We start from the raw sequence: 18202 nt of genomic DNA, 5'->3' as shown, positions 1-18202 counted from the left end.
AAAGAAAGAAAGAAAGAAAGAAAGAAAGAAAGAAAGAAAGAAATCCTTAAGTGAAATAAATCCGATACATATGTTTAATTACTTCATTTTTTTCTGGTGTGAGAAATAACTGTAAATAAGGACCAAAATGTATTATAGATATTGGGGAATGGGAACAGAATGTTGAGATGGGAAGGGGAACAAGGGAGGAGGGAAGGCGAAGAAAGGAACAGGGAAAGAAAGAGCAGAAGTAAAACTGGAAACCAAGCTTTCGTAAACAAGGAAGGAAAGGGGTTGAAGGGAGGGAAGGAGGGTAGGTGAAAAGAGACAGCAAGATAGACCACGTGCAGGCACAAATTTCCTATGAGGAATGTTGTCATTATGTATACCTGAAATGTACCACTAAAATTTTAAAAATATAAAGTATCTCGAACAGTAAAAATTCCTAAATTAACAAAAAGAAAGAAAAAAGAGAGAAATTGAAGCGTGCCTGCTCGCTCGTCTCTCACTCCACAAGTCCCTGAACAGGGCTCATAGGACGCAAAGTGCTAGAAGATAGGAAAGAGGTCTAGACGTCAGGTGGCCTTCCCCGTGAGTCCCGGCAGAACAGACTTGCACAGGGAGCAAGTGAGCAGCCAGCGCAGATGCAGATGTCGTCCGAGCGCCGTCTGCGGTCTCCAGGGCAGGCTCCTGCCTACACCTTCACCATGATCTCACCCAGAGTCTTCCGTCTGAGGTCAGGCACCGTGGCCTCTTTGCTGGGGTATCCCACGGGCAGCAGCATCAGCAGCTTTTCATGTGGGGGGCGGCCCAGGAGCTCCCGCAGACGAGGGCCACAGTTGAGAGGAGTGGTAGTAACCGTCACGAGCCCTGCATTCTGAAATGGGGAAGCGAAAGGGGAATTTTAAGGTTAGAGGCGAATCCCAGCTCTGCAGTGGCCTGGATGTTCGCCCTCTGTGCTGTGACACTGTCCTGCTCGGCCCGCTATTTCCCCGAGGGTGGGCAGGGAAGAGGCTGCAGTTCCCGTCATGAGTGGGCATCCCGGAGCTCATCTGCATTCCTTAACCTCCCTAGTCCCTGCCTTCTTCTAACCAAGCAATTGGAAGCTTCTGGAAAAAGAAAAATGCTCGTCTTGTTTTTCAATGATGCCTAAAAAGTGGGAATAGTTTCTTTATGAAAAGGAGTTTGAGGGATCTGTCCACAGCAAAGGAAACAAAACAACTGAGGGTTCCTTTTTCCCAAGAGATAAGGCTATACCTGGAATATAATCGAAATGATAATGAAGGGCTTGAAAAGGGTCCTAACCCTCATTTACTACAGTTTTCCTGCTAGATACCCTTTTCCTGGATTTCAGTATCCGACTATAGTTTGTTATCAATGTCTGTAATATGAACATTTATAAAGGTTGAAGGTGCTGGCATGACTTAACATGGCCTCTTCTAAAGGCCTCCCGCGTACTCTGATTCTCCAGGAGTCCGTGCTGCCTGAGGGCCGTTCTCAAGGATCCACGAGCTTGGGATAAGCTATCACTTGCTCTTCCATCCTGAGCTTACACCGTCTCTATCACGTTAGGGCACTTCTTTCCTTTATCGTATCTTCACGTAGTACTTGCATTGAGAATGGCTGAATCTCAAGAAAGTACGTAATTTGATGTCATGTCATATATTAGGCATCTTTTAAAGCATAGCTTTTACTCCACACTGAATTTTGTGTATCTTTGGCAGTAGAGATATGTGACGATCTAGAACATACTAAACAATTCTGCTTGCTAATATAAAACTGATTTGTGTTAGTATTTTACCTTCCATTTTCTCTTGATGAGTACTTTGGTCTGGTCAAAAGTCAAGTGGTTTTTTTTTTTTTTAAACCTTGAATCCTCTGAGCCCCAAAGGGCTAAGGATTAAATTCAGCAAGTCTCTGAACTTGAAAACATGAAGGCAGCTTTATATTCACTAACTGCTAACTGAAATTTAGCATTTTCTCCAAGTATAAATGTAGACAACAAGTCACATAGTGTTAACAATGACTATGACTTGTTGCCAATAAAATTCACAGATATTTTCATGTATTAGTTTACAACTATTATAGACTTTTATTTATTTTTCAATTTGGAAGCAGATACTTTATTAACTGACCAAATCATGAAAACACTGTGGTAGATACCTTAGTTCATCCTTCTAATAAGCCTGTTGAGCTGGTCTTCCCTATTTCCTGCATCTCCACCTTCCACAAAATAAGTGGTCTTTTTCTTCATTCCACCTCGAGGAGATGATAACTTGACCGGCCACAGGAAGTTATTTGCCTCTTTGAAGCGTTTTCCAACAGTATAGATCTCGTGAATCAGATCCTCCATGCAGATGATTCCGTATTTACCAAGAGATGGAGCAATCAGTGAACTATCTGTCAAGGCAATTTGCTTCTTACTGATTTCGCCATCGCCACGCCTATATATCAGTTCGTTCACTGACTTCAGGTTTGGGTACCCCCATGCAACGTTTGGCTCCACAATTCTCAGCATGTTAATCGAAGCCTTGTTGAGCTTAACGAAGGTACCACTGAAGATTTGGCGAAGGCGGAGAAGCTACAGCAGCTCGCAGACCTTTGGGCTCACACCATTGATACCCCTGATCCGGATGACACCTGCCAGTTTGGGCTCCGCAGGGACATAGAAGTTGCCAGCTTTTCTCACCATGCCAGCCATTCAGATCTCAGTTCTGTACATCTGCCCGTACTCCTGAAGAGCTTTTTTATGATGAGCTTCCCCCTCACCTTGAAAAGCATCTTCTGGGCAAACTTCTTTCTCAGGCACTTTATCTTCAGCTCTGCGAAATGTCTTCACTTTTTCTTAAGGTTTCTGGCACAGCGGGAACCTTCTTTTTCTTCTCTTGTACACCCTCCATGGTTCCAGCTAGAAAAGACTGCTATAGACTGCTTAAAAAATCATTATACTCATTACTTTAAAGTTGTAGACTGACTAGCAGGCCTTGAAATTTAGTGTATTAATAAAGATTTCTATATTTTACTCTAAACCACAACAAGCACATGTGAACTACTCCTGGGCAATCACTAGGTCCAAGGACAGGGTACCCAGGGCCAAAGGGGACACTGGGGGTAGAGAAAATACCTCTCTGATCTTGTCCCCAAGTCTCCATATAATAAACATCTAAGGAAAAAATAATGTGTAACCTTCATGAACTGCTCCAGTTGCCTCCTGTGCCGCCCATGCTGTCCCAGTGAGAAGCCACCCGCAGCCAGGCTTCGGAGGTCAGGGAGCTGCTCCTGTGTGCTGTCCTGTGTGGCAGAGCTCCTGCTGGGGGCCTCCTGATGTTCTCTCTCCCACTAAGGCTGAGACCTGCTGAGTTATGCCAAGAAGGCCTGGAGTCGTGGGGCACACCTGTAATCCCAGCATTTGGGAGGGATTTCCCTTAGTGCCAGGCCAGCTTGGGTTACATAGTGAGTTCAAGGCCAGGCTGAACCACACATCAAGACCCTGTCTCAAAACAACAGGATAGGACGGGACTGGACTGGACTGGACAGGAGAGAACAGGACAGAACAGAAGAGGAAAGGAGAGGGGAGGGGAGGGGAGGGGAGGGAAGGGGAAAGAAGAGGAGAGGACGGAACAACCAAATGACCACTAGAGGGCAGCACACTCCACAGTACGGTATCACAGAAGCAGCACGCTGCTCAGACCCAGAGCAAGGCAAACTAAGCTGCTGGCCCAGCTTCTCCTGGTCTGAAGGCTGCACGGGGATTTTTTTAATTTGTCTGCTCACAGATTCGGGAAGAAAGACGAACTCCAGCTTCTTCAAGATAATTTCTCAAGTGATCTAAAAATGCGGTTTTCTTTTTGTGCAACAATGACCAATTTTTTACATTGAGATAGTGTGAAAGTGTGTGTGTGTGTGTGTGTGTGTGTGTGTGTGATACATTGTTCTTTGAAAGTAGATCATCCACTTGTACAATCTGCTGTCACACAGCATCCATTCGCCATTTCTCTTCTCCCTATACCTGAATCCCAGGCCCCACCAGAACGTATGTTCATGGGACAGTCACCCTCAGCTCCTTCCAGGAGCGCCACTTGCCAGGGGCTCAGGGAGTGCTTGCGGAGCGAGTGACCCGAATGGCTTGGAAGCCAGTCCTGTCCCACTTCCTGTCGGCATCACCCGGCTGCTGTGGAGATGGCAGCCATGTGAACCCAGCTTCTCAGGAAAGGTGCTCCCGGACAGAGTCCTCCTCCAGCTTTGAAGTGTTTGCCTCAGCTCCCGTAGCAAAAGTGCATACATTTGTGGAGTTAGTCTCTGTGACGTTCCGGTGCCGTCGGTCTGCGTGTGCCTCTGCCAGACCCCTTAAACCGTGACGGCAGCTAAAGCAGGAGCAATCTTTTGATCCTGAAATGAGTTTCAAGTGCGCTTCCAGAAGATTCCCAGCTCGCTGAACCGTCACCCTCACCACCCCAGGTCTCCAGGGCCCGTTGGTCTCCACACTGATTACCTCACTTAGGAATTCCATCTTAGATAAACATTTCTACAAGACCTGCATGGGAAACTCAGGTTTCTAATAAGCCCACCCTAGGCCCCTAAGACTCCCTGGTATCCTTTGGGCCTCTGAGGGGGCAACGTACCTGCAGCGCCGCGAGCAGGATGCCGCACGCGATGGCCACACTGATCTCATGGTAGTAATGGGTCTTTTTCTTGCCATTTGCAGCAAAACCATGTACTTGCTTGAAAATGAGAATCAAAACAGGGGCCTTGTCCAAGTACTCTTTAATCCAATTGGTTCTGGGAAGGGGGTGAGATTCAGAAAGATATTTGCCCAATATTTGTGTTTTCTCTTACTACTTTAGCTTAAACACAAATGAAAACATGTTAACTTGTCTTTTATGCTTATGTTGGAAAAGGATGTGTGTGTATCTTATTCATCTTTTTTTGCCCAACTGAATCCAATAAACATACATTTGTGAGTTACTGAAAGATACAAAGACACACCCAGGACCCAGAGAGCACTAAATCAGCATCTACAAAAGAAAGCCTGGGTAAGTAGTGCTAGTAAAGAAAGAGAAACTAGAGGCATTGGGAACACTCTAAAATTTTAAATAATGATAGGGAGGAAAGTCTCCAGAAGCAGCCACAAGCTGGGCTCTGAAGATGGGGTGGAGTAGGTGGGTGGGGAGGGCATCCCATGAAGAGCAGAGGTGAGCCAAGGCAGGGTCAGGAGGAAGGCCCAGTGGGCCAGGCATCTCCAGCAGCACGATGGTCAGAGGGTGGGGTGCTTGGCAGGACATGATGGGCTAGTGAGTTCCGCACAGATGGGCCTGGCCTGCTGAGAAGCTAATGGAGAGATATCCCAGCCTCTGAGCAGAAGAATCACAGAATCAGGTCTGTTTCAGAGAGTGGATTGGTGTGTCCACTGATGCCTACAGAGTTATCCCAAAGGAAAAGCTGAAGGGAGACCACAGCAATGGTCCAGGCAGGAAGGAGGATGAGAAGAGATAACTGGGGGTGCTGGGGTGGGTGTAGGGCTGGAGAGACAAAATCAGAGTCCAGTACAGGAGCAGGAGAGGAGACAGAGAGGATGGGAAAGGATTTCAGTGAAGCAATATTAGTCTAGCTATGCAAAAAGAGGGGAATGTTTGAGGTGCGGAGAAATCCTTCTTAGGAAGTATAAATGTGGAGCTGAATATCTCCGTCTTGGTTCCACGGCTGTGCTACATACATTTTGGCAGAAATTTCATTCTCAAACATTCAGAGGAGAGAAACAACCCAATATAGTCCTGTACTCCAGTATTCTGGAACTGTTCCTTAGGAGATGTTGTGTCCTTAATTAGCAAGAGATGTTAGCTGTTCATTTCATTCTTAGCCTGGCTGTGGTTCACTGTTCTAAAACACAGTACACTCACTTGTGCATTTTTGTTGGTTCTTATGCTATGAAAGCATCCACGTTCCACCCTCAGAGCCACTTTGCCATACTCCCATGAACTCGGGCCCTCTTGACTGCTACTGATTATTTTTGCCTCACAGAGAAGAAGGACATTCAGAGCTTAGAAGACCAACTCTGGAGCTGGATGATGTTGGCCACTTGGACGAGATACTTCACCTCTTGTGGCTCCTTATATGTCAGGTTTACTACTGTGCACCCACCTCACGAGCTCTTCCTGAGGGTGAAATAAGTTCAAATATATAAAGGGACTTTTAGACACAAAATCAGATATTGACTGAGTGTAGCCTTGAGGATTGAACTGAATGCCTTTATACTCAACTATGTCACCAGTACTTTTTCATTTCCTGAGGCAGGATCTCACTAAGTTGATAAGTTGACCCAGTTGGGCTCAAGCTCTTGCCTCAGCCTCTGAGTTGTGGGATTATAGTCATGTGCCACCACTCCTGGCTCCAAACTTTAAATCATGGAAATATCAGTACAAAAGAGCTATTTTTAATCCACTTTCTTTTTCCTCGCTCTATTTCTAGCACTTTCCAATTCTTCCATAACATGTACTGCTGGTGGCTTCATGTGCTGGGCAGACCAGGCAGCAGCTCTCCGCAGTTCCTTCCCACCCGTGCTGTCCCTGGTGCGCCAACTGTGCCCAGGAGACCCCTGTGTGCATCTCCACAGTGGGTTCTGACAGATACACTTGAATTCTCTGTGGATATTGTCATGATTTAAATTCTGATTTTATATTATTGAAATTTTTAAAAGCATATAAAATATAGAAAGAGTAAGTGACAAATTTTAAAATATTAGATGAAGGCTAAGCAGTTTATATTCTAAGGCAGGCCAATCACTTAAAAAACCTTTGCACAATAGTACATACAACGTACAATAAAACTGCATATTGGGGCTGGGGATATAGCTAAGCAGCATAAGCACCTGCCTGGCAAGTGCAAGGTCCTGAATTCAATCCCTGATACCGCAAAACAAAACAAAACAAAAACAAAAAAACTTCATACGACCAATAGACTTTTCTATTATTAATAATTATACTATTAAATGTGTGTGTCTTTTTGCCAATAGGTATGCTTGGATTTATGTAAATGTTTTGCCAATCCCATCCAGTCTAGTGTAAGGTCCACAAGGGCAGAGTTCTTTATTTATAAATAAATGCCCAGAGCCCAGAACAGTCATAGAATACAATAAGTATTCAATGCAGATTTATTCAATGGGTGAAAAATGAAATAAAATACCTTTGCAACACTGGTAAACATTGGTATTATTTTGATTTGTGAAATTTTATACAAATTCGCTATAATATCATATGAAAGCTGTTAAAAAGACAGCAGCAAACAGGGCTATTAAAAGAAGGACAATCGGTGCCTTCTCCTCTGGCTCTCCTGCCAGAGGAGATGAGGTTTGCAAGGTGAGTTGGCTCTGTGCTGTGTATCAAGAATTAATAACAGCTATGCGTTTCAGAATCAGCTGAAACAGGACCACAGGCAGATGCTTGCCTGTTATTCAGTTTAACAAATGGGTATTCAGGAGCCTACTGGAATCAGAATGGGTCTGGGTGGTACACTGTGAGGCTTTCTAAACCCAGGTTAGGTTGAGAGAGAGAAAGAGAGAGAGAGAGAGAGAGAGAGAGAGAGAGAGAGAGAGAGAGAGAGAGAGAGATTACTGGTTGGCATAGCCTATAACTGTATTCTTAGAGTGCAGATTTTTTTTTGTTTGTTTGTTTTTTGTTCTTTTTTTGCAGTACCGGCAATTGAACTCAGGACCTTGTGCTTGCCAGGCAAGTGCTTATTCTATGAGTGCAGATATCTTAAAAATGGCCTGTAACATCAGAAGAAAAATAAACCAGTAATTAAAATTCTGGCTGGTAGTGGCTATTCTAGATCTGTGGAAGGTGTATGAGAGATCCACTGGGTACCCAGGTAGACAGCAATTCACCCTGCCTTGGTCAAGAGACACATGAAGAGTGACAGTACTCTGTTGGTAGTGCGCACACCAAGAGACCCACATCGCTCCAGGCATGGAAACTCAACTTAATCTTTACTTATATCATTTCTTCTCATAAACACACAATCTGATTTATAAGTTCATTATTAATAGCCTCTACTTGTTCCAGAGCACAGTAGTAGGTTAGGAATCCACAAGGCATCACTTCTGCTAAATACCTTAGGAGAAAATTGATTTCTGGGGACAATATTTGAAACAGAAGCAGAGCCAAGAGACCCTGCTGCCCCTCTAGTGCTAACTCCTGGGCAAGAAGTCCACTGTACCCCCAAGAGTGAGGCGCCATCATCCTTCATTAGGCTACTGTCTCTGTGGAACTGTGGACAGCAGGAGCCACAGGTAAGGCCCGCAGTAGAGAGGCAGAGTGCTGGACCCCTGCATACTCTAAACGTTCTCCCAGCGTGGCCTTCTGAGAATTGAGAATCAGAGTCATCACCCACATCCCTGTAGTTAAACTAAGTCCCACTTGGCTTCTTTCTTGAAGCCCATAGTTATTAATGCCCAAGAGACTTACTTGAATTAACTTGTCCTCAGACTGCTCAGTAAAGTTGATTTGTAAGAACTGCCCGGCCACCGTAAGCAAAACATGATCTGCTTCATCAAGATTTTGAAAATTATTTCACAAGTTTATGCTCCAGATGGATGAAAACTGAAGTGATTCTTCAGAGCTGTATTTTGAAAGTTATTATCTGGGTCTGACTTAATTTTCACAATTTATTCCAGAGATAGACTCTAACTTTCTGGCACTTGAAACCAGGAGCAGATCTGATTAGTGCATGTTGCGTGCATGTGTTGAAAAGCCTCACTGAACCACATTCTGATGCACCATAAATACATGTTAATTGAATATAAAAGAGCATTGAGAACCCACTAGCCCAGCAATCATCTCCTTCTGGGAAGTCAAACTGAACATCCCAGTCCCACACCTTTATACCTCAGTTTCTTCACGTCCGTAACCCAGCGGGGTCCCATTCTCCTCATGTAGTTTATTTCCTCCTCCTCCTCGATGATCTCCCGGATCTGGTGCTTCCTGTCTGGGTCCTTCACCACCACAAAGGTCCAGGGCTCTGTGTGGGCCCCGCTGGGGGCTGTTCCTGTCATCCATTAAGTTAAAGTCAGACTTTGAAGAGTAGGGCAGCGTGAGCTTGTGACCCAGCATCAGCGCAGTGCTTCTTCCATGCTCACAACAAAGGCAGATGACCTGAGAAGCAAGGCTCCTCCTGGGGGCTCCGGCCGGCCAGCAGCAGCTACTCTTCCTGCCTTTTCACCCTAGCTGTCTCAGAACTGGGGAAACTCATACCTGCTTCTCAGTTCACGGCACAAAATCATCCCTAAGTAACCACAACATGACCACTGAGGAATGTCAGTGAGTGGGATGTGACAGCTCAAATTCACCAAAAATGCCAAGTGCTTTGTTTTGGGGTTTTTTTGTGTGGTACTGGGGATTGAACTCAGGACCTTTGCACTTGCCAGGCAGGCACTCATGCCACTGAGTAATCTCCCCACCCCAAATTTAGTTTTTTTAAAAAATATTTTTTTCTTTTTATTTATTTATTTGATAGAGTCTCACTACACAGCTCAGACTCATAGGGCTGGCACAGCATGTGGTACCGTGGATTGAACTTGGGCCTTTGCTCTTGCCAGGCAGGCACTTAGATCACTGGGTTATCTCCCCAGCCAACCATGTGCTTTGATATGCTTGAAGAAAAGATACTGCCATGAAGTTTACTGGAGATGGAAAAATATCAATGATAAAATGATTGCTAAAACATTCCTCAAAAGGCAAGCAAACCATACACTGCCAAAGCTCTGAGTCTGCCACTGCAGGATTTAGCACTTTCTTTGGGAGATTCCAGGATGCAGCAGAGCAGGGTAACTTTCTGCTCCTGCAGGGCTTGGGAAGCTCAGCTGTATCAGCTCCAGGGCCCTGGGGTAGATCCATGGAGTACTCCTTCATCCAAGGAGCTTGAATTCCCCATGAACATCCGGGGGTGGGGATGGGGTTTAGGGTCAGCTGCTGACCTGTGGGCCACCTCTTAGTCATGGAGATGGCCCACTATACCCCAGGGAGGGCTACAGTGACCTGCAGGTAGGATATTGCAGAAGCAATGATTTCTTCTTTCTTGGCCAGTAGTTAGGTGGAATAAACTTTACCTGTGGAGGGGGTGAGGCCTGTGGACTCTTATGAGGGTCATTGGCTACTTACTGCCCGACACTCCCAACAGCAGGGTTGGAAAATGAAAGTCAAAAGCTAAGCAGGAGACCTTTATTTCTACAGTGATTTCTACTAATTTTATACCCATTTTACTTGTTGACTAAATATTTATGACTATCAATATAATGAAAGAAAAATTTCTCCCTAAAAAATTAGGCAAAATTTACCTTAACATTGTATGTTCACACACAAATATACAGGTATAGTTACATAAGAAATTTAGTGACTGTTGCTTGTTAAAGCATTCAACAATGGCTGAGGATGTAGCTTTGTGGTAGAGTGCTTGCTTAGTATGCACAAGGCCCTGAGCTCAATCACCAGTGCCACACACACAGACACACACACAGACACACACACACACACCCACACACACACACACACACACCCCAATCAATAGAATTGTATTCTTTTTTTTTTTTGAAGTATTGAATTTTTAGTATTTGAGTGTATAGAAAACATAAAAAATTTCAACATCAACTTTTTGGTGCAGTATAGTTGTACTCTTAACTGAAGCAGAATATCTTATATTTGCTTCCTTATAAGTTAGACAATAGAGTCACGATGACCATACAACAATTTCTACAAATGAATCTAAATTTAGATTTAGAGAAGAGTAAGACTGATCAGAGGGAACACTCAGGAGACAAGCTTACAACTTCTCTCCTTTCTCTGAGCCTCCCAACTCCTGTCCCTAGAGAGATATTAATTTACATTGGAAATGAATCAGTCTTGCTTTGGTTTACATTGGAAATTCACACAGGTCAACTTTGCTAGTTCATTACCATTCTGTAGCAAAGTAGACTTACAGCATAGCAGACTGTATTGATATTGTCACTGTCACTGCACTCACATGCTTGAATTTCAGTCTTGCTCCAGTAGCATCACTCTAGTAAGGCAGCTGCCATTCTCCAAGACCCAACATGCAGTCACTAACCTGCTGTTTTGATGACAATGTCAATGACTTCCATTGGGACAGGCTCACTACTGATGGACCTGACCGACCGTCTCTTACTGAGAAGTTCATAAAATTCCTGCGCTCTCTTAACCATTTCCTCCTCGGGATAGCGGGTGTGGGAGAACGGGATGTGCTCAACATGTTCCTCTGACTCCTGCTGCTCCTCAGCATCTGCAAAGGAGAACCAGAAGAGTTGCGAGTTCAGGGATCCATAGTTCTAAGGTGGCCACTGGAGAAAGAGAGCTCCGGAAAACGTCTGTAAGGTTAGGGAAGCTCAAAACAGCAACAGCAAAAAAAGAAAAAGAGAAAGAGGGAAAGGGGAGAGGACAGAGACAAAGACAGAAAAGAAGAGGATGAAGAGGAGAGAAGGAAGGGAAGAAGAAAATACAAAGAGAGTAAATCTACAGAATCCCACCCACTGATCTGGACTATCCTTTAAACTACACTTTTTATAAACCTTGAAAAAAATAAATTTTAGTAACAAAAAGACAAGATTTTCGCATTTCTATAAATGGTGGAGTAGGTTATTTAAAATAATCCTCTACTTGTTGAAAATCACTCAGATCACCCAACAAGGTGTTGTTTGGATTTTTTTTTTAAAGCATTGCACTGACAAACTAGTAAGAAATTAACACTCAGCTCTCTGGGTTTGGGTCTCCTCGCATTGACATGGCTAAGCACACCAAGAAGGTCAGCATTGTCGGTAAATATGGGACTTGCTATGGTGCCTCTCTCCGGAAAATGGTGAAACAGGTTGAAATCAGCCAGCACGCCAAGTACACCTGCTCCTTCTGTGGTAAGACCAAGATGAAGAGGCGGGCCGTGGGGATCTGGCACTGTGGCTCCTGCATGAAGACCGTGGCTGGTGGCGCCTGGACCTACAATACCACTTCGGCAGTCACAGTCAAGTCAGCCATTAGAAGACTGAAGGAATTGAAAGACCAGTAGAAGCTCTTACTATTTGAGACATCTCTAGCCTATAATAAATGGGTTAATTTATGTAATGAAAAAAAAAAAGAAATTAACAGACCCAAACAGAAGGGAAAATATAAACCTACATAGGTAAACAGAATAGTTACAGTTTCCCTGATTATATTTGCTAATCCGTATAATTCGAATTCCCATTTTTATATTTTCAGGCATCAAGGACAACCAAAATCAAAGCTCAGGCTTACACACAATGGAAAGGGTAGTAACCTGGAGCTCAAGCCTGTGTCTTTAGAAAAAGTGAGAATTATTAAAATACCAGCCCTCAATGACTCATGACATTTTGGTATGTCCTGCTTCAAACTTGAATTTACAGTAAAGTGGTCCTGAATGAAAACACTGCAATTGTCTAGCAAAAGGAAAGGACAATAAGTACAATAACTAGCACCAAATACCATCAGACACATAAAGCAGCAAAACATCTCAAGCAAGAGGTAGCAGAATCAATAAATCAGATGCCTAAAGATTCCAAATACTAGAACTGTGAAGTTCAGAAGACAAAGTAATTAATTACTATACGGGGGTGAGCAAAGACAAATCTACAGAGTACAGGGAAGAATAAAATGCAGTGTGGAAAGAAATGAAAAATAGAATGCTTAGAGCTGACAGATAACAGGATTGAGAATTGAATAGGTAGATTTACTATCAGTAAAAGAAAAATTATTTAATGAGGAGATAAGTCAGAAGAAAATACCACAAATGAGTCAAAGATGCAATAGAAAGTAGATGGGGAAAAGAAGTGTCATAAGAATATCTAATATAATTTTTTCATAATCACAAGATAAAAAGGAGAATGTAGCAGAGACAATATTTGAGATCAAAACAGACACAACCAAAATACAAGTCATTAGTAACTACTATGAAAAATTGCACCCCAGCAAACTAGACAACCTTGAAGTAGTGGGCAAATTCCTAAACACATATGAATTAACAAAATTGAACCAAGAAGACAAAAAAATCTGAGCACTATAATATCAGAGATGAAATTGAAGCAGAAAAAGAACCGCTACCAACTAAGGAAAGTCCAGGTCCTGGTGGATTCATTGCTGAATGCTACAAGACGTTCAGAGTCAGTGTAACACCAATATTCTTCAAACTCCTCAGTGAAATTGAAAGAAAAAATATTTACAAACCCATCCACAGAACCTAGAGTTACTGTAATTCTGAATTAATGTGGATGCACCTGAAAAAGAAAACTACAGAAGAATATATTTATTTATGAATTTAGGGCAGGGTCTACAGGGTGTATAGGGTCTCATTATGTAGATCAGACTTGTAGTGATTTTCCTGTTTTCAGCCTCCCAAGAGCTGGGATTATAGGCATACACCACCACGCCCAATCTCAGTCTCCATCTCAGCACACCCTAGGCGTAGAGCCAGCACAGCAGGCTGGGGATTGAACCTCTGACCTCTGCATCTGCCTAAGCAGGTGCTTTAATCTGCTGAGCTATCTGGCTGGCCCCAAAATAATATCTTTAATAAAAATAGATACTAAAGATCCTTATCAGGATACTGGCAAGTGGAATGCATCAAATCATGAAAAAGTCCATATGGCATGACCAAATACATTTCATCACAAGGATGAAAAGATGGTCCAACATTCACAAATCAGTAAAAGTAACACAGCATATAAATAGAAACAAGGCCAAAAATCATATGACCATATCAATAGAAGCATAAAAAGCTTTTGTTGAAATCCAACATCCACTCATGATAAAAACACTAAAGAAAATAAGCATTAAAGGACCATATTTCAACTTAATGAAAGTCACTTATGACAACCCAATGGTCAATATCATATTAGATCAAGAAAGGACAAAAGCTTTCTTTCTATAATTAGATATAAGACAAAGCTTTCCACTACCACTACTCCTGTTCAGTAGAGAATTCAAACCATTAGTTACAGAAATCAGGCAAGAAAGAAACAGAATAGATATGTAAAACAAAGGAAGAATTCAATTTATCATTTTTTATAGATGCCATGATTTTTTTTACAAAGAAGATCCAAAAATTCCCACCAAAAAATCTCGTTGAGCTAATAATGATATTCAGCAGTATAACAAGATACAGAAGCAATACACAAAAATCAATAGCTTTTCTGTATAGCAATAAAGAATCAACTGATGAATTAGGAAAACCATACAATCTGTAATAACACTAATAAAAATTAAATTCTTAGAAATTAGTTTGACCAAGGATGTGAAAAACCTCTACAATGAAAACTGTAGCATTCAAAAAGGAGATTGAACAGGATACTAGAAATGGAAAGACATTCTCTGACCCTGAATAGACAGAATTAGAACTGTCAGAATGGCCATATTTCCAAACCTAGTCTACAGACTTGATGCAATCCCAACCATATTCTTCACAAAACTAGAGAAAACAATCTAAAAATTTATGGGGCACCACAAGAGAACCAGAACGGTAAAAGAAATCTTGGGCAACAAGAACAAAGCAGGAAGCATCACAATCCCAAACTTCAAGTTATATTACAAACCTACAAAGACAAGAAACAGTATGGTACCAGCGCAGAGACAGACATGTAAATCAACAGGCAAGAACACAGGGCAGAAAAAATCCCAGACACATTCAGCTATCTGATGTTTGATAAAGAGGACAAAAATGTGTACTGCTTTAGCAAGTGGTACTCGGAAAACTGGCTCTCATATATAGAAGCTATTTCTCACTATGTACTTAGCTAAAATTGAAATGATTCAAAGGTGGACATGTTAGGGCTAGCCAGATAGCTTAGTGGACTAAAGCCCTGCCGAGGCAGAGTGCAGCAGCCAAGGTTCAATCCCTGCTGTGCTGGACCAGCCACATCCCTGGGGCACGCTGAGACTGCAATTGAGACTAGGTGTGGCAGCTGACACCTGTAATCCCAGCACTTGGGAGGCTGAAAACAGGAGAATCACTACAAATCTGATCTATGGGCTGGGAAGATGGCTCCGTGGAACAAGCGCTTCCCTGGCAAGTGCAAAGGCATGAGTTCAATCCCTGGGTCCGCTAAATCTGATCTACGTAGTGAGACCCTGTACACCCTGAAGACCCTATCCTAAATTCATTTAAAAAAAAAAAAAAAGGTAGACATGTTAAAATACATACATTTAACTTGCCAGAAGATAAATGAAAGTCTTGAAGTCATAGGCTCAGGCAAGGACTTTCTGGACAAAACCCCAATCAAAGAAGAAATAATATCAAGAATCAACAAATGAAAAAGGATCTGTAAATAGGATTATATCAAATTTTAAAATTTCTGCACAGCAAAGGAAACAACAGAGAAAAGAGACAGCCTATATAGTAAGGAAAAAGTTTTGTCAGCTATACCATGGACAGAGGATTAATAAAAATATACAAAGAACTTAAAAAACTACCCCCCAAATAAAATATCCAATCAAAAAATGAATTGCTGTGATAGACATTTCTCAAAAGAAATTACTCAAAACTAAAATCAGCAATTCCATTCAACCCAGCCATTCCCCTCCAATGTATCTTTCCAAAAGACATCAATTAGTGATATATGCATAGCCATGTTTATAAGAGCACAATTCATAATAACTAAATCTTGGAACCAGCCTCTAGATCCATCAACATATAAATGAATAGTGAAAAATGTGATGTTTAAGCCTCAGTGGAGTACAGTGCTGCTCAGCTATCAAGAAGTATAAATCTGAGTCTTTTGTATTAAAACAAAGGCATCTTGAATCCATTATGTTATGTGAACTCAACCAGATACACACACTTACATATTGGATGGTTTCTCTTACATGAGAAATTGAAAGTACAAATGAATTAAACAGCAAAATAAGCTATACAATAGTAAACAGAGAGACACATCCTTTGCAAATGGAAAGGGTACCAGGCGATGAAAGGAGAGAGGAGGAAAGGGGAGGCAGGAGGGAAAGAGGGTGTAAGAGAGATTAAGATGTGTTATGTGCACATCCCAATGGGCCACAGTGGAAATACTCATTATATACTGCAAAGATGTCCTTAGAAAAAAGAAAAAAGGAAATGATATTATCTGGGATTTTCCAAGAATCTACAGATTTAAGAAGCAATAAACTCTAAGCAGTATTTTAAAAAATGAAATGTACCTTTTGCAGTTAAGTATCAAATATTAAACAACCAGTAAACAATTTCACTCTGGAAGAACAAAAATAACTGAATTCTTAACAGCAAACAAGAATAATTATAGTGAATACAAATGGACCAAATGTTCCTGTTGTTTATGAGCTACATCTAAAAAATTACAAAGACTAAACTTTATTCCATGCACCACATAAATATGTTACGATCAGATGAAAGAGAAATTAGGGTATTGTTCATAATAAAAGTCATTTTATAACAAGAAAAATGTATTCAGAATACTGAAAGTTCACTTGTAATAAAGGACTTCAAGATAGACTTTCAAGAAGAAACCTACAGTCACAGGAGATGATTTTAGCACATCTTGCTCAGTAATGATAGAATAACTGGAAGAAAAAAATCCATCAGAATGCAAAGATTATGGTATACATTAAGATGTTCCCCCCCCCCCCCGCCCAAGGCACCATGGATTCATAGGGGAGGCTTTGGGGAGAAGAATGGATTACTGGGTGTGATAGCAATGGATTAACAATCAATGAGTTTATAGCTGAGTGTGTTCAGGAGGGGAAACCCGGAAGGAGGTGCATCCTGGAGGCGGGTCTCTCTCCTTCCTGTGATCCCTTCCTACATCCTCTCTGCCAGCCATGGACTGCATCTTCTCTGCCATTCCCCTGTGCTATGCCACCCTGCTTTGGCACCAGCAGACTGTGGACTGAAACCTGCACAAACTGCAAGCCCAAACAGACAATAAACAAAAACAAAACCCTCTCCCTACACCTGTGGGTGCGGGGTATTGTGTCTCAGTAAGGACAAAGTGACTAAAAACATCAGTAATCTGAACATGATTAACTAAAGTTACAAGGGCTGGGGAGATAGCTTGGAGGTCTAACTGCCTGTCTGAAAAGCATAAGGACTGGGGTTTGGTCCCCAGTACTACATGCAATGCCAGCCCTGGAACCCCAGATACACTGAGTGGGCCACTGAACCTGGGCATGGTGATGTCTCTATAATCCCAGCACTGGGAGGATAGGACAATTGCTATGAGTCTGAGCTGCATAGCAAGACCCTGTACCAAATAAATAAATAAATAAATAAATAAATAAATTTTAAAAATCACAAAACAGGCATATATAGAAATGGTTCACCAAATAAATACATTCTTTTAAAGTGGACTCAAAGTATTTCTAAAAATTGAACTAGAAAATAACTTTCAATATATTTGGAAGTTATAATTAATAATCTCTGACCATATTCCAATTCAGCAAAAAGTCAATACAACAGACAATTTAAATCAAACAAGGTGTCTCAGTGGAAGTTGGAAAACTTTTCAAAGTATGAAATAATTATATATCAAAAAAAATCTAAGTAATGACCCCAAAATATTATAGTTAAGGGGGTATTGACAGTCTTCAACACACACATTAGAGAAGAAGAAACCCTAAAAACCCATAAGCTAAAAACATATCAGGACATTAGAAAAAAGAATAGCCAAATAAAACCAAAAATAGTACAAAGAAGTATATACTAAATATGACAAATGAAGAGAAAGGACAACAAATATCCAAAAGGGAGAAATTAGAAGATTAAAGTTGCTTCTCTATAAAGGCTGATTAAATTACCAACCCCTGAAAAAAAAATAATCAATATTAAAAAGTATGTATAAAATATAAGAACTGATAAAGAAAGCATTACTATAGATACCAGTGTCAATTAATCAATACTATGGGAATATTCTTACATTAACATGTTAGAAAATTTATACAAAAAGCATTTCTAGAAAAGTATTTCTATATTTCTAGAAAAAATATAATCTGCCAAAACTAACTTTAAAATAGAAAAATTGAAATGTCTTCTAACCTTAAATAAGTTGAATTGGTAGTTAAAAATTTTCCTAAAAGAAAATCTCTAGGCCCATGTAACTTTATAAAAGACTTCCATCAATCGCTCAGAGAAAATACTGCTTACTTTCTCAAACTCTTCAGAGAGAGAGAGAGAAAGAGAGAGAGAGAGAGAGAGAGAGAGAGAGAGAGAGAGA

General features: G+C 41.5%; 2 protein-coding genes across 3 annotated transcripts in view; one reads left to right on the top strand and one right to left on the bottom strand.

Moving 5' to 3' along the window:
- Window positions 1-75: 75 nt before the first annotated feature.
- Window positions 76-18202, bottom strand: part of Iyd (iodotyrosine deiodinase) — a 27332-nt gene continuing 9205 nt past the window's right edge. The window contains exons 2-5 of one of the 2 annotated variants that reach the window (XM_004645979.3): window positions 11074-11265; window positions 8859-9018; window positions 4602-4758; window positions 76-856 (exon numbers count right to left, since the gene is read on the bottom strand). In XM_004645979.3, coding sequence (XP_004646036.1) covers window positions 674-856; window positions 4602-4758; window positions 8859-9018; window positions 11074-11265 — 692 coding nt within the window. In that variant the 3' untranslated portion in view covers window positions 76-673. Of the gene's footprint in view, window positions 857-4601; window positions 4759-8858; window positions 9019-11073; window positions 11266-18202 lie in introns of those variants that run through there. The other variant, XM_023706233.1, reaches the window with a different exon arrangement.
- Window positions 11764-12101, top strand: LOC101586762 (putative 60S ribosomal protein L37a). Its single transcript, XM_004645978.2, has one exon. The coding sequence runs from the start codon at window positions 11764-11766 to the stop codon at window positions 12040-12042; it is 279 nt and encodes a 92-aa protein (XP_004646035.1). The 3' UTR covers window positions 12043-12101.

Source organism: Octodon degus, unplaced genomic scaffold, assembly GCF_000260255.1.
Source record: "Octodon degus isolate 3935 unplaced genomic scaffold, OctDeg1.0 scaffold00246, whole genome shotgun sequence".
In the NCBI taxonomy this organism is placed as follows: Eukaryota; Metazoa; Chordata; class Mammalia; order Rodentia; family Octodontidae; genus Octodon; species Octodon degus.
This window is presented reverse-complemented; position numbering and strand designations above follow the sequence as displayed.